This window comes from Macaca mulatta, chromosome 14, assembly GCF_049350105.2.
Source record: "Macaca mulatta isolate MMU2019108-1 chromosome 14, T2T-MMU8v2.0, whole genome shotgun sequence".
In the NCBI taxonomy this organism is placed as follows: domain Eukaryota; kingdom Metazoa; phylum Chordata; class Mammalia; order Primates; family Cercopithecidae; genus Macaca; species Macaca mulatta.
Window position 1 is genome coordinate 70,372,524 of NC_133419.1, and position 25,262 is coordinate 70,397,785.

The window sequence follows — 25,262 nt, forward strand, 5'->3', positions numbered from 1 at the left end:
GTTCTCTTCCAGTTTGCCAGTGTTCCTATGACCCTGACACCCTCCTTCTGCAAGTGGGGACTGGGCTTGGCCTTGAGAGAATGTCTTCTGTCTAATAAAGCACGTTTTCTTCAGTAATCAAAAGTTGCAATTTTATATACTCCATCTTTTACTCTTGTGTTAAAGGAAAAAGTGTTCATGGGCTAAGGGATGGAGAGAAACATAGGAAGAACCAAGAGCTTCCTTAAGAAATGTATGGGGGCTTGTAAAATTAATGCAGATGTTATGGGAGAATTCCAGGATTCCAAGGAGGATGATATGATGAAGAAAAATCTTCATAAGGGTGGGAAAATGGTTAGTTAAGTAGACAGAGACTCCTAGACAGTTTTTACTGCACAGGGGAAAGAAGGAGGTGTTAGTGGTACCCGAGAAAGCAGATTTGTGGTACATGTCACTTTTCATTAAAAACAAAAACAAAACAAAACAAAACTTCGTAGATAGCCAAGATATAGGCTAGAATTACTATTTTAATTTACTGTTATTTACATTTTGAAGTAACTAGATTGTCACATGTTTTATGAAATTGATTTGGAGATAAGAAGATGAATTGAGTGTGTATCAACAATAGCCTGCTCTTTCCTGAAGGATTCCATTATTTCAAGGGTTAGCCGAGGCTAAGACACATGATATCATTGTGCATTATCTTCTGATAGAATGTAACATGCACTAAAATAGAGTTAGGATCTAAGTGGGAACGTTTTTGTAGGGTGTGATGAAGACTTTCTGTAGGAGATAGAATACTGATAAAGGCTTAAATTCTAAAACCAGCTAGCTAGGGCTTTGTGACTTGCATGAAACTGGCTCTCTGGAAGTAGAAGGGAGAGTAAGACATAGGTAGGGAGGACTAGGAAAGACCAGATAGTACAGGGCCTGGCTACAAAAATACAAGCTTTTACTATGCTATTGTAATACTAAACAATAAACATTAGGATATTAAGTGACTCAGGAAATAAGATTTTGGGAAAAAGTAATCTGCTTATGTGCACAAAATGGATTTAAGTTTGCAGATAAAATAAAATATGGATGATGATTCAAGGGGACAGATACAATAGTTCAAACCCAAGATGAGCAGTGAGTCTGTGGAATTTGAAGGATGGCCAAGGTGGAGTGAGAAAGACATAGTATTTGATTGACGATGGGGGATGAGAAGGAAGAAGGAAGCGATAAATGACTGAAAGCTCCGAGGCTGATGAAGATAACAGGAGGAAACCAGGCACTGACCTGGGGACTCTCATGTATGAAGGGTAGAGGGATGTTAACGGATTTACTTTCGAGGAAGTGCTAGATTGCTCAGGGAGTTTTGACCTTCAGGTCTTGTGTCTTTCATATAAAGGGACCTTCGCATTTTCAAAGTTAGAGTGCCATATTTTGGCAAATATAACTTTATTAGTAATTTTATTGCCTCCCCCACATTGATCAGACTTTTTCCTGAGAATTACTTTTGAATTTGGCTATATATATCCAGAATATGGAAGAGAGACAAACAATTATTGTAGTTGCAGGCTATCAATAACACTGGTCTCTCTGAGCCTTATAACCTTTCAATATGCCCATATACAGAGTAAACAGGGATTATTCATCATACTAAATATTTTCACCTAGTCAGTCAGTCAACAAATGCGAGCAATGTGCATTTTTTTAAAACATAATATTTCTATATATTTATGGGGTACATGTGATACTTACATGCATAGAACATGTAATGATTAAGTCTAGATATTTAGGATATCCATTGCTTTGAGCATTTATCATTTCTATGTGTTGAGAAAATTTCAAGTCCTCATTTCTAGCCATTTTGAAATACATAATAAATAGTAATTAACTATCGTCACTGTACTCAAATATCAAACATTATGGCTTAATCCTTCTAACTGTGTTTGTACCTATTAACCAACATCTGTTAAATCCCCTTCCATACACGCTCACACTTTTCCCAGCCTCTGATAACTATCATTCTACTCTCTACCACCATGACACCCACTTTTTTAGCTCCCACAGATGAATAAAAACATGTAATATTTGACTTTCTGTGTCTGGCTTATTTTATTATCTATCTCTTTGGCATACCAAGAGTTCGTTTTTGTTCTGCTTCAGAACTTTCAATTAACATAATGACCTCTAGTTCCATCCGTGTTGCTACAAATGACAAGATTTCATTCTTTTTCATGGCAAAATAGTACTGTGCAAAGATGTCAATTTTTTTTTTTTTATCCATTCGTCTGTTGATAGACACTTAGGTTGATCCCAAACCTTAACTATTGTGAATAGTTCTTCAATAAACATGAGTGTAATGTGTCCATTGGATATACTGATTTCCTTTCTTTTGGATAAATATCCACTAGTGAGATGGCTGGATTGTATGTAGTACTATTTTTAGTTTATTGAGAAATCTTCATACTGTTTTCCATAACAGCTGTACTATTTTACATTCCCACCAAGAGTGTGTAAGAGAGTTCCCTTTTCTCCATATCCTCACGAGGATCTGTTATTTTTTGTCTTTTTGTTAATAACCATTTTAACTAGGGTAAGTAGATATCTCATTGTAGTTTTGATTTGTATTTCCCTAATGACTGGGATGCTGAGCATTTTTTTCATATACCTGTTGGCCATGTGCATGTCTTCTTTTGAAAAATGTCTACTCAGAACTAATCTTTGCCCAGGTGTAGGCAAATATTTTACAGCTGGAACCCCAAAAACACAGGCAACAAAAGCAAAAATAGACAAAACGGATATATATTAAAAAGCTTTTGCACAACAAAGAAAACAATCACTGCAGTGAAGAGTCAACTTGTTGAATAGGAAAAAATATTTGCAAACTACTCATCTGACAAGGATCTGATATCCAGAAAATGAAAAGAACTCAGGCAACTCAAGAGCAAAAAATAAAATAAAAACATACAAGCAACATGCATTTAAAAAAAATTTTTATTTCCGTAGGTTATTGGGGAAACAGGTGGTGTTTTGTTATATGCATAAGTTATTAAGTGGTGATTTGTGAGATATTGGTGCACCCATCACCCAAACAGTATACCCTGCACCCAATTTGTAGTCTTTTATCTCTCATTCCCTTCACCCGCTTTCCCTTGTGTCATCCTTATATCTTTGCATTCTCATAGCCTAGTTCTAGCTCCCATTTATGAATGAGAACATATAATTTTTGGTTTTCCATTCCTGAGTTACTTCACTTAGAATAAAGGTCTCCAATCTCATCCAGGTTGCTGCAAATGCTTTTAATTCACTCATTTTTATGGCTGAGTAGTATCCCATCATATATATATACATATCCCATTATATATATCCCATCATATATATGATGGAATCATATATATACTCATTATATATATATGGCATATATACACACAGCCCATATATATACCATATATATACACACTATATATATACACCACAGTTTCTATACCACATATATATACATATACACACCATGTATATATATATGTATATATATACACACACACACCCCACACATATATATGCCACATATATACACAGTTTCTTTATCCACTAATTGATTGATGGGCATTTGGGTTGGTTCCACCTTTTAGCAATTGCACATTGTGCTGCTGTAAACATGTGTGTGCAAGTATTTTTTTCATATAACAACTTCTTTTCCTCTGTGTAGATACCCAGTAGTGGGATTGCTGGATCAAATGGTAGATCTACTTTCAGTTCTTTAAGGAATCTCTGCACTGTTTTCCATAGTGGTTGTACTAGTTTACATTCCCATCAGCAGTATAGAAGTGTTCTCTGTTCACCACATCCACGCTAGCATCAATTTAAAATTTTTTTTTTATTATGACCATGCTTACAGGTGTTAGGTGGTATTGCATTGTGGTTTTGATTTGCATTTCCCTGATCATTAGTCACGTTGAGAATTTTTTCATATGTTTGTTGGTCATTTGTATATCTTTTTCTGAGAATTGTCTATTCATGTCCTTAAGCCTACTTTTTAAATGGGATTGTTTGTTATTTTCTTGATAATTTATTTATGTTCATTTTAGAGCCTGGATATTATTCTTTTGTCAGACGTATAGATTGTGAAGATTTTCTCCCACTCTGTGGGTTGTCTGTTTATTCTGCAGATTCTTCCTTTTGCCATGCAAAAGCTCTTTAGTTTAATTTAGTCCCAGATATTTATCTTTGTTTTTATGTATTTGCATTTGTGTTCTTGGTCACGGAATCTTTGCCTAAGCCAATGTGTAGAAGGGTTTTTCTGATGTTATCTTCTAGAATTTTTATAGTTTTCGGGCCTAGATTTAAGTTCTTGATCCATCTTGAGTTGATTTTTGTATAAGGTGAGAGATGAAGATCCAGTTTCATTCTCCTAGCTATGCAGCTTGCTAGCTATCCCCACACCGTTTGTTGAATAGGGTGCCCTTTCCCCACTTTATGTTTTTGTTTGCTTTGTCAAAGATCAGTTGGTGGTAAGTATTTGAGTTTATTTCTGGGTTCTCTATTCTGTTCCATTGGTCTATGTGCCTATTTGTATACCAGCATCATGCTGTTTTGGTGACTATGACCTTATTGTATAGTTTGAAATGAGGTAATGTAACGCCTTCAGATTTGTTCTTTTTGTTTAGTCTTGCTTTGTTTATGTGGGCTCTTTTTTGGTTGCATAAGAATTTTAGGATTGTTTTTTCTAGTTTTGTGAAGAATAATGGTGGTATTTTGATGGGAATTGCAATGAATTTGTAGGTTGCTTTTGGCATTATGGTCATTTTCACAATATTGATTCTACCTGTCTATGAGAATGCCATTTGTTTGTGTCTTATATGATTACTTTCAGCAGTGTTTTGTAGTTTTCCTTGTAGATGTCTGTCACTTCATTGGTTAGGTATACGTTCCTAAGTTTATTTATTTATTTATTTATTTGCAGCTATTGTAAAAGGGGTTGAGTTCTTGATTTTATTCTCAGCTTAGTCATTACTGGTATGTAAGAGAGCAACTGATTGGTGTACATTAATTTTGTATCCAAAAACTTTGCTGAATTCTTTTATCAGTTCTAGGAGGTTTTGGAAAAGTCTTTAGAGTTTTCTAGATACACAATCATATCACAAGCAAACAGTGACAGTTTGACTTCCTCTTTAACAGTCTGGATGCACTTTATTTCTTTCTGTTGACTGATTGCTCTTCCAGTAATATGTTAAAGTGTGTGGTGTAATATATGCTACACCACACAGTAATATGTTAAAGTATGTTAAAATATGTGGTGAGAGTGGGCATCCTTGTCTCATTCCAGTTCTCAGAGGGAATGCTTTTAACTTTTTCCCATTCAATAAAATGTTGGTTGTGTGTTTACCACAGATGACTGTTATTACATTGAGGTATGTCCTTTGTAAACCAATTTTACTGAGAGTTTTAGTCATAAAGGGATGTTGAATTTTGTTGAATGCAGTTTCTGTGGCTATTGAGATAATCATGTGATTTTTGTCTCCAATTTTGTTTTTGTTGTGTATCACATTTATTGACTTGCATATGTTAAACCATTCCTGCATCCCTTGTATGAAACACACTTGATCCTGGGTTTTGATATGTTGTCGGATGCTTTTAGCTAGTATTTTGTCAAGGATGTTAGCAGCTATGATCATCAGGGATATTGGTCTGCAGTGTTTTGTTGTTGTTGTTGTTTTTGGTTATGTTATTTCCCAGTTTTGGTATTAAGGTGATACTGGCTTCATAGAATGATTTAGGGAGGATTCTCTCTTTCTCTATCTTATAGAATAGTGTCAATAGAATTGGTATCAATTCTTCTTTGAATGTCTGGTAGAATTCAGCTGTGAATCTCTCTGGTCCTGGACTTTTTTGTTGTTGGTAACTTTTTATTATCATTTCAATCTTGCTGCTTATTACTGGTCTGTTCAGGGTATCTAATTCTTCCTGATTTAAGCTAGAGTGCTGTATGTTTCCAGGAATTCATCCATCTCCTTTAGGTTTTCTAGTTTATGCAGGTAAAGGTGTTCATAGTAGCCTTGAATAATCTTTTGTATTTCTGTGGTATCAGTAGTAATATCTCCCGTTTCATTTTTAATTGAGCTTATTTGGACTTTTCTCTTCTTTTCTTGGATAATCTTGCTAATGGTCTATCAGATTTATTTATCTTTTCAAAGAACCAGCTTTTTATTGAATGTAGCTTTTGTGTTTTTTTTGTAGTTGTTTTAATTTCATTTAGTTCTCCTTTTATCTTGGTTATTCCCTTTCTTTTGCTGGGTTTTGGTTCTGTTTGTTTTTTGTTTCTCTAGTTCCTTGAGGTGTGACCTTATATTGTCTGCTTGTGCTCTTTCAGACTCTGACATTGACATTTAGGGCTATGAACTTTCCTTTTAGCACCACCTTTGCTGTATCCTAGAGGTTTTGATAGGTTGTGTCACTATTGTTGGTCAGTTCAAATAATTGTGGTGTTATTATTATACTTTAAGTCCTGGGATACATGTGCAGAATATGCAGGTTTGTTACATAGGTATAGACATGCCGTGGTGGTTTGCTGCACCCATCAACCTGTCATCTACTTTAGGTATTTCTTTTAATGCTATCCCTCTCCTAGTCCCCCACCCCCTGATAGGCCCTGGTATGTGATATTCCCCTCCCTGTGTCCATGTGTTCTCACTGTTCAACTCCCACTTATGAGTGAGAACATGAGGTGTTTGGTTTTTCTGTTCCTGTGTTAGTTTGCTCAGAATGATGGTCTCCAGCTTCATCCATGTCCCTGCAAAGACATGAACTCATCCTTTTTTATGGCTGTATAGTATTCTGTGGTGTATAATGTCCCACATTTTCTTATCCATTCTATCATTGCTGGCCATTTGGGTTGGTTCCAAGTATTTGCTATTGTGAATAGTGCTGCAATAAACATACATGTGCATGTGTCTTTATAGTAGAATGATTTATAATTCTTTGGATATATACCCAATAATGGGATTGCTGGGTCAAACAGTATTTCTGGTTCTAGATCCTTGAGGAATCATCACAGTGTCTTCCACAATGTTTGAACCTATTTACACACCCATCAACAGTATAAAAGTGTTCCTATTCCTCCACATCCTCTACAGCACCTGTTGTTTCCTGACTTTTTAATGATTGCCATTCTAACTGGCATGAGATGGTATCTCATTGTGGTTTTGATTTGCTTTTCTCTAATGACCAGTGATGATGAGTTTTTTTTCATGTGTTTGTTGGCCACATAAATGGCTTCTTTAGAGAAGCATCTGTTCATATCCTTTGTCCACTTTTTGATGGGGTTGTTAGTTTTATTCTTGTAAATTTGTTGAAGTTCTTTGTAGATTTTGGATATTGGCCCTTGATTAGATGGATAGATTGCAAAAATTTTCTCCCATTCTGTAGGTTGCCTGTTCACTCTGATGATAGTTTCTTTTGCTGTGCAGAAGTTCTTTAGTTTAGTTAGATCCTCTATGTCAATTTTGGCCTTTGTTGTCATTGCTTTTGATGTTTTAGTCATGAAGTATTTGCCCATGCCTATGTCCTGAATGGTATTGCCTAAGTTTTCTTCTAGGGTTTTTATGGTTTTAGGTTTCACATTTAAGTCTTTAATCCACCTTGAGTTAATTTTTGTATAAGGCGTAAGGAAGGGGTCCAGTTTCAGTTTTCTGCATATTGCTAGCCAGTTTTTCCAACACCATTTATTAAATAGGAAATTCTTTCCCCATTGCTTGTTTTTGTGATGTTTTCAAAGATCAGATGGTTATAGATGTGTGGCATTATTTCTGAGGCTTCTGTTCTGTTCTGTTGGTCTATATATCTGTTTTAGTACCAGTACCATGCTGTTTTCTTTTACTGTAGGTAGCATCATGCCTCCAGCTTTGTTCTTTTTGTTTAGGATTATATTGGCTATATGAGCTCTTTTTTGATTACATGAAATTTAAAGCAGTTTTTTCTAATTCTTTGAAAAAAGTCAGTGGTAGCTTGATGGGGATAGCATTGAATCTATAAATTACTTTGGGCAGTATGGTCATTTTAATGATATTGATTCTTCCTATCTATGAGTATGGAATATTTTTCCATTTGTTTGTGTCCTTTCTTATTTCCTTGAGCAGTGGTTTGTAGTTGTCCTTGAAGAGGTTCTTCACATCCCTTATAAGTTGTATTTCTAGGTATTTTATTCTCTTTGCAGCAGTTGTGAATGGGAGTTCACTCATGATTTGCCTCTCTGTCTATTGTTGGCATATAGGAATGCTTGTGACTTTTGCACATTGATTTTGTGTCTTGAGAATTTGCTGAATCTATTTGTCAGCTTAATATTTTGGGCTGAGACGATGGGGTCTTCTAAGTATGCAATCATGTCATCTGCAAACAGAGACAAGTTAACTTCCTCTCTTCCTATTTGAATACCCTTATTTCTTTCTCTTACCTGATTGCCCTGGCCAGAAATTCCAATACTATGTTGAGTAGGAGTGGAGAGAGGGAATCCTTGTCTTGTGCCAGTTTTCAAAGCAAATAATTTTTAAATTTCCATCTTGATTTCGTTGTTGACCCAATGATCATTCAGGAGCAGGTTTTTTAATTTCCAGGTGTTTGCATGGTTTTGAAGGTTCCTTTTGTAGTTGATTTCCAACTTTATTCTACTGTGGTCTGAGAGAGTGCTTGGTATAATTTCAATCTTTAAAAATGTATTGAGGCTTGTTTTGTGGCATACCATATGGCCTGTCTTGGAGAAAGTTCCATGTGCTGATGAATATAATGTATATTCTGCAGTTGTTGGGTAGAATGTCCTGTAAATATCTGTTAAGTCCTTTTGTTCCAGGATATAGTTTAAATTCATTGTTTCTTTGTACACTTTCTGTCTTGATGACGTGCCTAGTGCAGTCAGTGGAGTATTGGAGTCCCCACTATTACTGTGTTGCTGTCTATCTCATTTCTTAGGTCTAGCAGTAATTGTTCTATAAATTTGAGTTCTCCGGTATTAGATGCATATATATTAAGAACTGTAATATTCTCCCATTAGACAAGGCCTTTAATCATTACATAATGTCCCTGTTTGTCTTTTTTAACTGCTGTTTCTTTAAAGTTTGTTTTGTCTGACACGAGAATAGCTGCTCCTGCTCATTTTTGGTGTCCATTTGTGTGGAATGTCATTTTCCACCACTTTACCTTAAGTTTATGTGAGTCCTTATGTGTTAGGTGAGTCTCTTGAAGATGGCAGATAATTGGTTGGTGAATTCTTATTCATTCTGCAATTCTGTATATTTTAAGTGGAGCATTTAGTCTACATTCAACATCAGTATTGAGGTGTGAGGTACTATTCCATTCTTCATGCTATTTGTTGCCTATATACCTTTTTAATCTGTATTTTTGTTGTATATGTCCTATGGGGTTTATGCTTTAAAGAGGTTCTGTTTTGTTGTGCTTCCAGGGTTTGTTTCGAGATTTAGAGCTCCTTTTATCAGTTCTTGTAGTGTTGGCTTGGTAGTGACGAATTTTCTCAGCATTTGTTTTTCTGAAAAGCACTGTATATTTTCTTCATTTATGAAGTTTAGTTTCACTGAATACAAAATTCTTGGCTGACAATTGTTTTGTTTAAGAAGGCTGAAGATAGGGCCCTATTCACTTCTAGCTTATACGGTTTCTGCTGAGAAATCTGCTCTTAATCTGATAGATTTTCTTTCACAGGTTTCCTGATACTTTTGGCTCACAGCTCTTAAGATTCTCTTTATCTTTAGTTAACTTTAGATACTCTGATGACAATGTACCTAGGCAATGATCTTTTTGTGATGAATTTCCCAGGTGTTTATTGAGCTTCTTGTATTTGGATGTCTAAGTCTCTAGCAAGGCGGGGGATGTTTTCCTTGATTATTTCCCTGGATAAGTTTTCCAAACTTTTAGATTTCTCTTCTTTCTCAGGAATGCTGATTATTCTTAGGTTTGATTGTTTAACATAATCCCAGATTTCTTGGAGGCTTTGATCATATTTTCTTATTCTTTTTTCTTTGTCTTTGTTGGACTGGATTAATTCAAAAACCTTGTCTTCAAGCTCTGAATTTCTTCTGTTTGCTTGATTCTATTGCTGAGACTTTCTAGAGCATTTTGCATTTCTATAAGTGCATTCATTCATCCATTGTTTCCTGAAGTTTTGATTGTTTTTTATTTATGTTATCTCTTTCACTGAAGATTTCTCCCGTTATTTCTTGAAGCATATTTTTGATTTTTTTAAAATTGGACTTCACCTTCCTTTGATGCCTCCTTGATTAGCTTAATAACTGACCTTCTGAATTATTTTTCAGGTAAATCAGGGATTTCTTCTTGGTTTGTATGCATTGTTGGTGAGCTAGTGTGATTTTTTGGAGGGTGTTAAAGAACCTTGTTTTCCATATTACCAGAGTTAGCTTTCTGGTTCCTTCTCATTTGGGTAGGCTCTGTCAGAGGGAAAGTCTAGGCCTCAAGGCTGTTGTTCAGATTCTTTTGTCCCATGAGGTGTTCCCTTGATGTAGCACAGTCCCCCTTTTTCTAGTGATGTGGCTTCCTGAGAGCCAAACTGTAGTGATTGTAATCTTTCTTCTGGATGTAGCCACCCATCAGGTCTACCGACTCCGGGCTGATACTGGAGTTTGTCTGCACAGAGTCTTGGGATATGAACCATCTATGGGTCTCTCAGCCATAGATACAACCACCTGCTCCAATGGAGGTGGCAGAGGATGAAATGGACTCTGTGAGGGTCCTTACTTTTGGTTGTTCAATGCACTATTTTTGTGGTGGTTGGCCTCCTGCCAGGAGGTGGCACTTTCTAGAGAGCATCAGTAGAGGCAGTCAGGTGGTGATGGTTGGGGGGACGGGGGTGCCCTAGAACTCCCAAAAATATATGCCCTTTGTCTTCAGCTACCGGGTGAATAAGGAAGGACCATCAGGTGGGGGCAGGACTAGTCGTGTCTGAGCTCAGAGTCTCCTTGGGCAGGTCTTTCTGTGGTTACTGTGGGGGATGGGGGTGTAGTTTCCAGGTCAATGGATTTATGCTCCTAGGACGATTATGGCTGTCTCTGCTGTGTCATGCAGGTTGTCAGGAAAGTGGGAGAAAGCAAGCAGTCACGTGACTCAACCAGCTCCCAAGCAACCCAAAAAGTTGGTCTCACTTCCAGCGTGCACCCTCCCCCGCAATAGCACGAGTCTGTTTCCATGCAGTCAGTGAGCAAGGCTGAGAACTTGCCCCAGGCTACCAGCTGTGAAAGCAAGTAGGGCTGTCCTACTTCCCTGCCTGTGGAGTCTGCACACCAAATTCATGTCCCCCCACCAAACCCTCACTGCCCAGCCCCGAGTTCTGGCCAGGTGGAGATTTCCTTTTTCCTGTCATCTTTTCCCAGTTCCTCTGGCAGCCCTCCCAAAGGACCCCTGTGAGGCAAGGCAGAAATGGCTTCCTAAGGGACCCAGAAAGCCCACAGGGCTTTTCCTGCTGCTTCCTCTACCCATGTATTTTGCTTGGCCCTCTAAATTGACTCAGCTGCAGGTAAGGTCAGAATCTTCTCCTGTGGTCTAGACCTTCAAGTTCCCCAGTGAGGATGTGTGTTTGGGAGTGGATGGTCCCCCATTCCCACTTCCACAGTTTGGGCACTCACAATATTTGGGGTGTTTCCCAGCTCTTGCAGGAGCAATCTGCTTCTTTCGGAGGATCTGTGGGTTCTCTCAACTTTCCTGATTTGTTTCTGCATGTGGTTCTGCAAAAAAGTTCATGATGTGAGACTTCACATGCTGCTCTGTGCATCCCAGTGGGAGCTGCAATCTAGTTCTGCTGCCTCCCATCTGTCATTATCCTCTAATTTGTCAGTAATATGCATTTTTAATCAATCTCTCTTTTTTCTCTCTCTTTCTTGTCCCCCAAAAGTATACTGCCCTTTGATATCAAGGAGTCAAGGATGGTGATGTTGGGGGGTGGGCAGTGGATACACTCTTTACCCCTTAGGGAGCTATATCTAGATTTAAATATTGCCAATTCAATATAACTTAATTGAAAGCAAATTCATAATGAATACACACACACACACACACATCCGCATGACAAGATTTTTAATAGTTGTAAGAATAACTAATTGTTGTCCGCAGGCAATAAGGGCTTTTTAAGCAAAACAGTTGTGATAAACAGGTCATGCTTAGAATAGTAATCCAGCCAATTGTACGGATTGCTTAGAGACTATGTCATTACCAGAGTTAAAATTCTATAATGCCTTCTCACTCTCTACCACTGAAGACAAGTTTTTGTCATTAGGTTTATGCTTCCCTGAAAAAATACCACCTGCTATTCTCCACTTTACTATTTACATACCAACGGCACTGGTTCTTTATCTATCTCTCTGGCCCAGCAGGAGTTTGTTTTCTTCTGCTTCAAAGCTTTAAATTTACTATTTCAGCTTCTAAACTTTATTTGGCAATGCCTTCCCATGGCAGATTCCTTCTTGTCATTTTGCCTCTGTTGGAATACTTTCTCCTTAATTTTCTTCTTAGTAGATAATATCTGAAATTATTTTGCTGTTTAACTTATTAATTGTATGTATGTTCTACCTAGATTATAATCTTCAGAGGAAAACTTTATTCTCTGACTTATTTAACTTAAATGCCCAGTACTTTAAAAATTATGACATTTATTAAACACATATTTGTTGAACAAATGTTTGAAAATACATGGGAATGAATGCTTGAAAACACTTGAAATTGCTGGTATAAAGAAACAGTTTTATCAGTGAGGATTTAATCAATGTCAGAAGCAATGATATAGGAAAAATTGAGGAATAAGACAGTTATGGACAAGGAGAAATCAATAAACTCTTAAAAGATATTGCCTCAAAAGCATAAGAGGAAATAAGGGTTTATATGTGACTTTTAGATCACTGCCTTGGTTTCTGGATAAAGGGGGAAGTTGTTTGAAAACAGGAGGGATCCTAGATATTCCTTAGTCTGAGGAGGAGCAATTAAGATTCACTTGTTTAGAGGCTAGGAGCAGTGGCTCACGCCTGTAATCCCACCACTTTGGGAGGCCAAGACAGGCAGATCACCTGAGGTCAAGAGTTCAAGACCAACCTGGCCAACATGGTGAAACCCCGTCTCTACAAAAACACAAAAATTAGCCGGGCATGATGGTAAGTGCCTGTAATCCCAGCTACTTGGGAGGCTGAGGCAGGAGAAATGCTTGAACCTGGAAGGCGGGAGTTGCAGTGAGCTGAGATCACACCACTGCACTCCAGCCTGGATGACAGAACAAGACTCCATCTCAAAAACAACAACAACAACAACAACAAAAACAGATTCAAAAGATTCACTTGATTAAGCCTTAGTGGGCTTAGACACCAGTCTCTGAGACATTCTTCAAGGTCAGGCTCTACAAATGGAACCCAACCAGATTCCCAGATATGGTCAAAGATCTATACACACCCATCTACCCATCTCACAGATCCCCTGTCTTAAAGAGACCCTAATTTGGATTCACCTCAGTCTCTGTAATCTGTACCTGCATACCAATAAAAATCTTTCTCACCCACCCTTAGATTGAGAGAAGTCACTTATTATTATGTGAATAACTGGAAGATACTGATATGTTGACAAATCTTTTTCTTTCCTTTTTTATTCAACTTTTATTTTAGCTTCCAAAGAACAAGTGCAATATGTGCAGCTTTGCTGCATGGGTCAACATGAATCTTTCTGGTCTTTTAGCCGTCTCACACTTTGAGCAGATATAAGCTTTACACAAGATTATGAAGGCTGAAAGGATTCCACCAATATTATTATAATTAGTATTAATCTGATAGGTTAGGGGAAGTAGACCTCCCGTCCAATAAAACAGATTTCCAGAGTTTCTGACATCATAATCTACCAAGGTCATGGATCACTTTCAGAGAAAAAACAAAAGCAAAACCAAACCCACCAAGAAACAAAAATCCAAAAGAAAAAATAAAGGAAAAAACACCATGAATACTTCCTGCCATGTTCAGTGGCCAATATGTCAGAAATAGCACTGAGTTACAGATAAAGATGTCTAAACTAAAGTGACATCCCAACTGTCACAGTGTGTGGCCTATTAGTCAATTAAAGCAGTCCCTGCCTCTTTAGAGTTGTTTTCCATGCAATTACATGTCTTATGTCTTAGAATAAGATTCCCTGAGAACTGAACCTAGCATTTATACAAGATAATTAATTCTAAGCCATAGTACCTGCCAAAGAACATTCTACCATCATCTTTACTGAACACAGAAGAGCTACACCAAAAACCTGGGTCATCAGCCAGCACACACACTTATCCAGTGATAAATACACATCATCGGGTGCCTACATACATACCTGAATAAGAAAAAAAAATACCTTTGCTGAGATGAAACACACATGATTTATTTCAAATAGGTACAGAGAAGTAGATACTGAAGTAAGGATTAAGTATTATATTATATTACATAACATTAATCTATTCCTGCACTGAAACCGTTGCTTTATATGATTTTTTTTTTCACTACACTAATGAGAACTTAAGAGATAATGACCTAAAACCACAGAGAGTATTTTCAAAGATAAGTATAGCACAATGCCTACTAAATGAGACTAAGACTTGTCCCATCGAAAATCCTGGACCTATGCCTAAAACACGTGTCACAATCCCCGAACTTTTCAAAAATTGGTACATGCTTTAACTTTAATCTCCAGGCCTCACTGGAGCTAGAGACAAGAAGGTAAAAAAAGGCTGACAAAAGAAGTCCTGGTATCTTCTATGGTGGGAGAAGGAAACTAGCTAAAGGGAAGAATAAATTAGAGAAAAATTGGAATGATTGAATCGGAACAAGGCAAAGGCTATAAAAAAATTAAGCAGCAGTATCCTCTTGGGGGCCCCTTCCCCACACTATCTCAATGCAAATATCTGTCTGAAACGGTCCCTGGCTAAACTCCACCCATGGGTTGGCCAGTCTTGCCTTGACCAATAGCCTTGACAAGGCAACCTTGACCAATAGTCTTAGAGTATCAGGTGAGGCCAGGGGCCGGCGGCTGGCTAGGGATGAAGAATAAAAGGAAGCACCCTCCAGCAGTTCCACACACTCGCTTCTGGAACGGCTGAGATTATCAATAAGCTCCTAGTCCAGACGCCATGGGTCATTTCACAGAGGAGGACAAGGCTACTATCACAAGCCTGTGGGGCAAGGTGAATGTGGAAGATGCTGGAGGAGAAACCCTGGGAAGGTAGGCTCTGGTGACCAGGACAAGGAAGGGAAGGAAGGACCCTGTGCCTGGCAAAAGTCCAGGCCACTTCTTAGGATTTGTGGCACTTTCTGACTGTCAAACTGCTCTTGTTCAATCTCACAGGCTCCTGGTTGTCTACCCATGGACCCAGAGGTTCTTTGACAGCTTTGGCAACCTGTCCTCTGCCTCTGCCATCATGGGCAACCCCAAGGTCAAGGCACACGGCAAGAAGGTGCTGACTTCCTTGGGAGATGCCATAAAGAACCTGGATGATCTCAAGGGCACCTTTGCCCAGCTGAGTGAGCTGCACTGTGACAAGCTGCATGTGGATCCTGAGAACTTCAGGGTGAGTCCAGGAGTTTCAGCAGTTTCAGAGTTCAGTCTCAAGGCAACTTAGACAACTGAGTGTTGATCTGAGGACAGCCGAACCTACCTGCTGGGTGTGAGCTATTTGAAGATACTGGGGTTGGGAGTGAAGAAACTGCAGAGGACTAACTGGGCTGAGACCGAATGGTAATGTTTTAGGGCCTAAGGAGTGCCTCTAAAAATCTAGACGGACAATTTTGACATTGACAAAAGAGAGGTGGAAATGAGGAAAATGACTTTTCTTTATTAGATTCCGGTAGAAAGAACTTTCATCTTTCCCTCATTTTTGTTATTTGTTTTAAAACATCTATCTGGAGGCAGGACAAGTATGGTCATTAAAAAGATGCAGGCAGAAGGCATATATTGGCCCAGTCAAAGTGGGGAACTCTGGTGACCAAACAGAGTCTGAGGCTATTCCTATATCAGCTGGACACATACAAAATGCCGCTATCACTTCATTACAAACTTATATCCTCTAATTCCAGATGGGGGCAAAGTGTGTCCAGGGGTGAGGATCAATTGAAACATTTGGGCTAGAGTAGATTTTGAAAGCCAGGGGTGTGTGTGTGTGTGTGTGTGTGTGTGTATGTGTGTGCGTGTGCGCGTGTGTTTCTTTTAACGTTTTCAGCCTACAACATACAGGGTTTGTGGTGGCAAGAAGACAGCAAGTTTTAAATTTTGGCCAGTGACTAGTGCTGCAAGGGGAACAACTACCTGCATTTAATGGAAGGCAAAATCTCAGGCTTTGAGGGAAGTTAACATAGGCTTGATTCTGGGTGGAAGCTGGGTGTGTAGTTTCTGGAGGCCAGGCTGGAGCTCTCAGCTCACTATGAGTTCATTTTTGTTGTCTCCTTCCATCTCAACAGCTCCTGGGAAATGTGCTGGTGACTGTTTTGGCAATCCATTTCGGCAAAGAATTCACCCCTGAAGTGCAGGCTTCCTGGCAGAAGATGGTGGCTGGAGTGGCCAGTGCCCTGTCCTCCAGATACCACTGAGCCCCCTGCCCACGATGCAGAGCTTTCAAGGATAGGCTTTATTCTGCAAGCAATAAAAACAATAAATCTATTCTGCTAAGCGATCACACATGATTGTCTTCAGTTCTTTTTTTATGTCTCTTTAAATATATGAGCCACAAAGGGTTTTATGTTGAGGGATGTGTGTATGTGTATTTGTACATGGCTGTGTGTGTTAGTGTCATGTGCATATTCCTCACTTTTTTGTTTACATGAGATGTGGGTTTTGATGAGCAATTAAAAGAACTAGACAATAAAGAAACTTGTACATGGGAGTTTGCAAGTGAGAATAAAAAGTGTAGGAGAAATCTGGTGGGACGAAAGACCTCTGTAGGACAGGACTCCTCAGAAACAGATGTTTTGGAAGAGATGGGGAAAGGTTCAGTGAAGACCTGGGGGCTGGATTGCAGCACAGCAGCGAGGAAGGGGCTCAACGAAGACAAAGTGTTCCAAATTTAGGAAGTCAAGGTTTAGGCAGGGATAGCCATTCTATTTTATTAGGGGCAATACTATTTCTAATGGCATCTGACTTTTCTCAGTCCTTGTGAGGCTCTATGGGGAGGTTGAGGTGTTAGAGATCAGAGCAGGAAACAAATTTTTCTTTCCACAGTAACTGCAATGAAGTGATCCTTACTTTACTAAGAAATTTTTCGTTTTAAGTGTTGATGCATGCCTAAAGAGGCGAAATTAATCCCATGCCCTTAAGTCACAGCATTTCAAGGAAGAGACCTCATTGTAAGCTTCTAGGGGAGGTGGGGACTTAGGTGAAGGAAATGAGCCAGCAGAGGCTCACAAGTCAGCATCATAGTGTCATGCCTGAGCAGCAGACCAGCACTGTCAGATGAAAATGTAGTGTGAAGAATTTGTATAACATTAATTGAGAAGGCAGATTCACTGGAATTCTTATATAATTGAAAGTTAATGCATGTTTATAAGCGAGTGTTTAGTTTAATGTGATGGTGTTATGAACCTAACGCTTGTGTCTCCAGGAAATTCACATGCTAAATCCCCAACTCCCAGTTGGCCCCATTTGTCTGGGAGGCTTTGGAAAAGTAATTAGGTTTAGATGAGCTCATGAGAGCAGATCGCTCTCAAAGAATTATTTTCCTCATCAGAAGCAGAGAGGTTAGCCATTTCTCTTCCTTCTGGTGAGGACACAGTGAGGAGTCAGCCATCTGCAACCCAGGAAGAGAACCCTGACCAGGAATCAGCAGAAATGTGAGAAAAATATCTGTTGTTGAAGCCATCCGGTCTATGCTATTTTGTTATAGCACCTTGCACTAAGTAAGGCAGATGAAGAAGGAGAAAAAAATAAACTTGGGTGTTCAGTGGATTAGAAACCATGTTTATCTCAGGTTTACAAATCTCCCCTGGTCTCCTATGTTTCAGTATAAAATACCTACTCTACTACTCTCATCTGTAACTCCCAAGTCATAAGCCTGAGCCCTTCTCTCTAACTTTGATTTCTCCTATTTTTTCTTCAATGTACTTTAGGCTTGTAATGTATTTATATACAGTGAAATGTCAAGTTCTTTCTTTATATTTCTTTCTTTCGTTTTTCTCCTCAGCCTCACAGTTTTCTACATGCCCTTCCTATTTTCAGGAACTTCTTTCTCCAAACATCTTCTGCCTGGCTCCATCATACCATAAAGGACCCACTTCAAATGCTGTCACTCACTACCATTTTACAATTCGCACTTTCTTTCTTGTTTCTTTCTTTCTCTTTTTTTTTTAGTAAAACAAGTTTATAAAAAATTAAAGTAAAGGAATAAATGAACGGCTACTTCATAGGCAGAGTAGCCCCAAGGGCTGCTCGTTGCCGATTTTTGTTGTTATTTTTCAATAGTATGCTAAACAAGGGGTAGATTATTTATGCCGCCCGTTTTTAGGCCATAAAAGATAACTTCCTGATGTTGCCATGGCATTTTTTCCTTTTAATTTTATTTCATTTCATTTTAATTTAATACATGTGCAGGATGTGCAGGCTTGTTACATGGGCAAATGTGTACCTTTCTGGCCTTTTAGCCATCTTTATCAACGAACAGGTATAATCTTTACACAGGATCATGAAGCCTGAAAGGATTTCACCAATTTAAATCAACCTGATAGCTTAGGGGATAAACTAATTTGAAGATACAGCTCACCTCCAATAAACCAGAATTCCAGAGCTTCTGGCATAATCTAGCAAGGTTTGAGATCATGGATCACTTTCAGAGAAAAACAAAAACAAACTAACCAAAAGCAAAACAGAACCAAAAAACCAGCAGAAATACTTCTTACCCTGTTAACGGTCCAATATGTCAGAAACAGCACTGCGTTAGAAATAAAGCTGTCTAAAGTACACTGATATTCGAGTTGTCATAGTGTGTGGACTATTAGCCAATAAAAACAGCCCTTGCTTCTCTAGAGTTGTTTTCCGTGCACACACATGCCTTATGTCTTAGAATAAGATTCCCTGAGAAGTGAACCTAGCATCTATACAAGATAATTAATTCTAATGGAGAGTACCTGCCAAAGAACATTCCACCATCATCTTTACTGAGCATAAAAAAGCTACACCAAAACCCTGGTCATCAGCCAGCACACACACTTACCCAGTGATAAATACACATCATATGATATATATATACATCCTGAATATGGAATCCAATATTTTTTCTAAGATGAAACAGGCATGATTTATTTCAAATAGGTACAGATAAGAACATATTGAGGTAAGGATTAGGTCTTATATTACATAACACTAATCTTTCACTGCACTGAAACTGGCTTTATAGGAATTATTTTCACTGCACTATTGAGAACTTAAGAGATAACAGAAAAAGCCACAGAGAGTATTTTCAAAGATAAGTATAGCGCAATGCTTACTAAATGAGACTAAGACTTGTCCCATCGAAAATCCTGGACCTATGCCTAAAACACGTGTCACAATCCCCGAACTTTTCAAAAATTGGTATATGCTTTAACTTTAATCTCCAGGCCTCACTGGAGCTAGAGACAAGAAGGTAAAAAAAGGCTGACAAAAGAAGTCCTGGTATCTTCTATGGTGGGAGAAGGAAACTAGCTAAAGGGAAGAATAAATTAGAGAAAAATTGGAATGATTGAATCGGAACAAGGCAAAGGCTATAAAAAAATTAAGCAGCAGTATCCTCTTGGGGGCCCCTTCCCCACACTATCTCAATGCAAATATCTGTCTGAAACGGTCCCTGGCTAAACTCCACCCATGGGTTGGCCAGTCTTGCCTTGACCAATAGCCTTGACAAGGCAACCTTGACCAATAGTCTTAGAGTATCAGGTGAGGCCAGGGGCCGGCGGCTGGCTAGGGATGAAGAATAAAAGGAAGCACCCTCCAGCAGTTCCACACACTCGCTTCTGGAACGGCTGAGATTATCAATAAGCTCCTAGTCCAGACGCCATGGGTCATTTCACAGAGGAGGACAAGGCTACTATCACAAGCCTGTGGGGCAAGGTGAATGTGGAAGATGCTGGAGGAGAAACCCTGGGAAGGTAGGCTCTGGTGACCAGGACAAGGAAGGGAAGGAAGGACCCTGTGCCTGGCAAAAGTCCAGGCCGCTTCTCAGGATTTGTGGCACTTTCTGACTGTCAAACTGCTCTTGTTCAATCTCACAGGCTCCTGGTTGTCTACCCATGGACCCAGAGGTTCTTTGACAGCTTTGGCAACCTGTCCTCTGCCTCTGCCATCATGGGCAACCCCAAGGTCAAGGCACACGGCAAGAAGGTGCTGACTTCCTTGGGAGATGCCATAAAGAACCTGGATGATCTCAAGGGCACCTTTGCCCAGCTGAGTGAGCTGCACTGTGACAAGCTGCATGTGGATCCTGAGAACTTCAGGGTGAGTCCAGGAGTTTCAGCAGTTTCAGAGTTCAGTCTCAAGGCAACTTAGACAACTGAGTATTGATCTGAGGACAGCCGAATCTACCTGCTGGGTGTGAGCTATTTGAAGATACTGGGGTTGGGAGTGAAGAAACTGCAGAGGACTAACTGGGCTGAGACCGAATGGTAATGTTTTAGGGCCTAAGGAGTGCCTCTAAAAATCTAGACGGACAATTTTGACATTGACAAAAGAGAGGTGGAAATGAGGAAAATGACTTTTCTTTATTAGATTCCGGTAGAAAGAACTTTCATCTTTCCCTCATTTTTGTTATTTGTTTTAAAACATCTATCTGGAGGCAGGACAAGTATGGTCATTAAAAAGATGCAGGCAGTAGGCATATATTGGCCCAGTCAAAGTGGGGAACTCTGGTGACCAAACAGAGTCTGAGGCTATTCCTATATCAGCTGGACACATACAAAATGCCGCTATCACTTCATTACAAACTTATATCCTCTAATTCCAGATGGGGGCAAAGTGTGTCCAGGGGTGAGGATCAATTGAAACATTTGGGCTAGAGTAGATTTTGAAAGCCAGGGGTGTGTGTGTGTGTGTGTGTGTGTGTGTGTGTGCACGCGCGCTTGTGTTTCTTTTAATGTTTTCAGCCTACAACATACAGGGTTTGTGGTGGCAAGAAGACAGCAAGTTTTAAATTTTGGCCAGTGACTAGTGCTGCAAGGGGAACAACTACCTGCATTTAATGGAAGGCAAAATCTCAGGCTTTGAGGGAAGTTAACATAGGCTTGATTCTGGGTGGAAGCTGGGTGTGTAGTTTCTGGAGGCCAGGCTGGAGCTCTCAGCTCACTATGGGTTCATTTTTGTTGTCTGCTTTCATCTCAACAGCTCCTGGGAAATGTGCTGGTGACTGTTTTGGCAATCTATTTCGGCAAAGAATTCACCCCTGAAGTGCAGGCTTCCTGGCAGAAGATGGTGGCTGGAGTGGCCAGTGCCCTGTCCTCCAGATACCACTGAGCCCCCTGCCCACGATGCAGAGCTTTCAAGGATAGGCTTTATTCTGCAAGCAATAAAAATAATAAATCTATTCTGCTAAGAGATCACACATGATTTTCTTCAGCTCTTTTTTTACATCTTTTAAAATATATGAGCCCCAAAGGATTTATATTGAGGGATGTGTGTATGTGTATTTCTGTATGGCTATGTGTGTTTGTGGTGTGCGCATGCTCCCCATTTATTTTTACATGAGATGTGAATTTTGATGAGCAAATAAAAGAACAAAGCAGTAAAGACACTGATATACGGGAGTTCTGCAAGTTGGGGGTAAATTGTGCAGGAGAAAGCTGGTAAGAAGAAAGACCTCTATAGGACAGACTCCTCAGAAACATGTTTTGGAAGAGATGGGGAAAGTTTCAGTGAAGACCTGGGTGTTGGATTGCAGCAGAGTAGTAAGGATGGTTCTTAATGAAGGGAAAGTGTTCCAAGCTTTCGGAGGTCAAGGTTTAGTCAGGTGTAGCATTTATTTTGTTAGGGGGAATATTATTTCTAATGGCATCTGGCTTTTCATAGCCCTTGTGGATGCCTAAGAAAGTAAGATTAATCCCATGTCCTCAAGTGTGCAGATTGGTCACAGCATTTCCAGGAAGAGACCTCACTGTAAGCTTCTGGGGGAGGTGAGGACTTAGGTGTAAGAAATGAATCAGCAGAGGCTCACAAGTCAGCATGAGCATGTTGTGTCTGAGCAAGAGACCAGTACTGTGAGATCAAAAGTAGTGGGAAGAATTTGTACAAGATTAATTGGAAGGCTTACTCAATGGAATTTTTGTATAGTTGGATGTTAGTGCATCTGTATAAGTAAGAGTTTAATGTGATGGTGTTATGGACCTAATGTTTGTCTCCTCACAATTTACATGCTGAATCCCCAACTCCCAACTGACCTTATTTGTAGGGGAGACTTTTGAAAAGTAACTAGGTTTAGATGAGCTCATAAGAGCATATCCCCATCATAAAATTTATTTCCTTATTAGAAGCAGAGAGACAAGCCATTTGTCTTTCCTCCCAGTGAGGACACAGTGAGAAGTCAGCTATCTGCAATCCAGGAAGAGAACCCTGACCACAAATCAGCCTTCAGAAACGTGAGAAAAAATTCTGTTGTTGAAGCCATCCAGTCTTTGGTATTTTGTATTTTGTTATAGCACCTTGCACTGAGTAAGGCAGATGAGGAAGGAGAAAAAAATAAGCTTAGGGTTTGAGTGGACTAGAGACCATGTTTATCTCAGGTTTACAAATTTCCCCTGGTCCCCTAAGTTTCAGTATAAAATACCTACTCTACTATTCTCATCTGTAAGACCCAAATAATAAGCCTGTGCCCTTCTCTCTAATTTTGATTTCTCTTATTTTTACTTCAACATGCTCTACTCTAGCCTTGCAATGTCTTTACATACAGTGAAATGTCAAGTTCTTTATTCTTTTTTTTTTCTTTCTTTCTTTGTTTCTCCTCAGCCTCAGAATTTGGCACATGCCCTTCCTTCTTTCAGGAACTTCTTTCTCCAAAAGTCTCTGCCTGGCTCCATCATATCATAAAGGACCCACTTCAAATGCAGTCACTACCATTTCACAATATGCACTTGTTTTTTTTAAGTCATAGCAAGTTTCTTAAGAGAGTAAAGAAATAAAAGAATGACTATTGTATAGGCAGAGCACCCCCGAGGGCTGCTGGTTGTTCATTTTTATGGTTATTTCTTGATGATATGTTAAACAAGTTTTGGATTATTTATGCCTTCTTTTTTTAGGCCATATAGGGTAACTTCCTAACATTGCCATGTCATTTGTTTTTATTTTTTTCTTTTGATTTAATTTAATTTTACCTTAAATTCCAGGGTACATGTGCAGGATATGCAGGTTTGTTTTATAGGTAAATGTGTGCCATGGTTTTAATGTTTTTTTTTTTTTTTCTTCTTGTAAAGTTGTTTAAGTTTCTTATTTACTCTGGATGTTAGGCCTTTGTCAGAAGAATAGATTGCAAACATTTTTCCATGTTCTGTAGATTGTCTTTCGCTCTGATGGTAGTTTCTTTTTCTGTGAAGGAGCTCTTTAGTTTAATTAGATTCCGTTAGTCAATTTTTGGTTTTGCTGCAATTGCTTTTCATGTTTTCATCATGAAATCTTTGCCCATGCCTGTATCATGAAGGGTATTGCCCTGATTTTTTTCTAGGCTTTTTAGAGTTTGGGGTTTTTCATTTAAGTCTCAAATCCATCTGGATTTAATTTTTGGATAAGGTATAAGGAAGGGGTCCAGTTTCATTTTTCAGCATATGGCTAGCTAGTTCTGCCCATCATTTATTAAATTGAAAATCCTTTCCCCATTGCTTGCTTTTGTCAGGTTTCTCAAAGACCAGATAGCTGTAGATACAATATGCAGTTTCTTCAAGTCATATAATACCACCTGAAATCTCTTATTCATTCATTTATTTCAGTATGTAAGCTGGTCTCCTCTACTCACTATAGTGAGGGCACCATTAGACAAAAGAATCTGTCTGTCTAGTTCATGTAAGATTCTCAGAATTAAGAAAAATGGATGGCATATGAAACTTAATGGATGACATATGGGACCTAATATGTACTTGTTGAATTAATACATAAAATGCAACAGGAAGAAGTTGACAACTGCAATGATGACCTGATATTGATGATATAAGAGTCTATAGATCACACTAGAAGCAATAACCATGGAAAACAACTGGAAACGGGGAACAGCCACAAACATGAAAGAATCAATACTTCCAGGAAGGTGATCACAGGTCACTTTTCTTGGAGCAGATGAGAGAAAAGTGGAAGTTCGCAGTAACTGTTGAATTGCTGGTTGGCTGATAAAAAGATGGGGCAGCTGTTCACCGATATGCAGGGTTTTAGATGTATGTACCTAAGGATATGAGGTATGGCAATGAACAGACATTCTGTTGGGAATTAGTTTTAAGGCCATTAAAGGACACGACCTGAAGTGTCCTCTCAGGCCAGTCCCCACAACTCAATGTAAATGTGTTTCCTGCATATAGTCAAGGTTGCCACTTATTTTTCTTCATATCATCGATCTCTGCTCTTAAAGATAATCTTATTGGTTTTGCCTCAAACTCTGTTTGTCACTACAAACTCTCCCCATGTTCCTAAGTAAAACAGATAACTGCCTCTCAACTATATCCAGTAGACTAAAATCCTGTGTCTCCAATATCAGAAATTCAGCTTTAATATATTGGATTGAACTCTTTGAAATTTAGAGTCTCCTTGAAGTACACATGAGGATGATCTCCTAAACTTTATTTCTTGTAAGCATTTATTTCAGGGGGAACACACAAACTAGCATCCCAAACCTCTAAGTATGAGGGCAATAAGCCTTAAGAATATAAAATAAAGTGTTATTCTCTCTGCCGGTGGAAGCGTGCCCTGTCTATTCCTGAAATTGCTTGTTTGAGACGCATGAGATGTGCAGCACCTGAGACACGTGCAGCAGTCTGTGGAATATTGGCAGTGAAGAATGTCTCTGCCTGATTAGATATAAAGACAAGTTAAACACATTACAGCATTACAGCATTAGACTGTAGATCAAGCCTGTGCCAGACACAAATGACCTAATGCCCAGCACGGGCCACGGAAACTTCTTCTATACTCTTGCTTGAACACAGCAGCACCCTTCTACCCCAACACTATTAGATGCTCTGGCATAATTTTGCAGATATGTGGAATTTGACATGGACTATTGTTGAGTGATTCAGAGGAAATCTCCTTTGCTCAGATAAGTACACTGACTACAAAATGGATTTTAAAAACATGGT

General features: G+C 39.0%; 2 protein-coding genes across 2 annotated transcripts; both read left to right on the forward strand.

The window, feature by feature from the left end:
* Positions 1–15,052: 15,052 nt before the first annotated feature.
* LOC114672349 (hemoglobin subunit gamma) lies at positions 15,053–16,649 on the forward strand. Its single transcript, XM_028833778.2, has 3 exons — positions 15,053–15,207; positions 15,331–15,553; positions 16,440–16,649. Exons 1-3 carry the CDS (start codon positions 15,116–15,118, stop codon positions 16,566–16,568), a joined length of 444 nt encoding a protein of 147 aa, XP_028689611.1. The 5' UTR covers positions 15,053–15,115; the 3' UTR covers positions 16,569–16,649.
* A 3,314-nt stretch (positions 16,650–19,963) lies between these two features.
* Positions 19,964–21,536, forward strand: HBG2 (hemoglobin, gamma G). Its single transcript, NM_001047146.2, is given in 3 exon segments — positions 19,964–20,093; positions 20,217–20,439; positions 21,322–21,536. Coding segments are annotated over 3 exon segments (444 nt in total). The 5' UTR covers positions 19,964–20,001; the 3' UTR covers positions 21,451–21,536.
* The last annotated feature ends 3,726 nt before the right edge of the window (positions 21,537–25,262 follow it).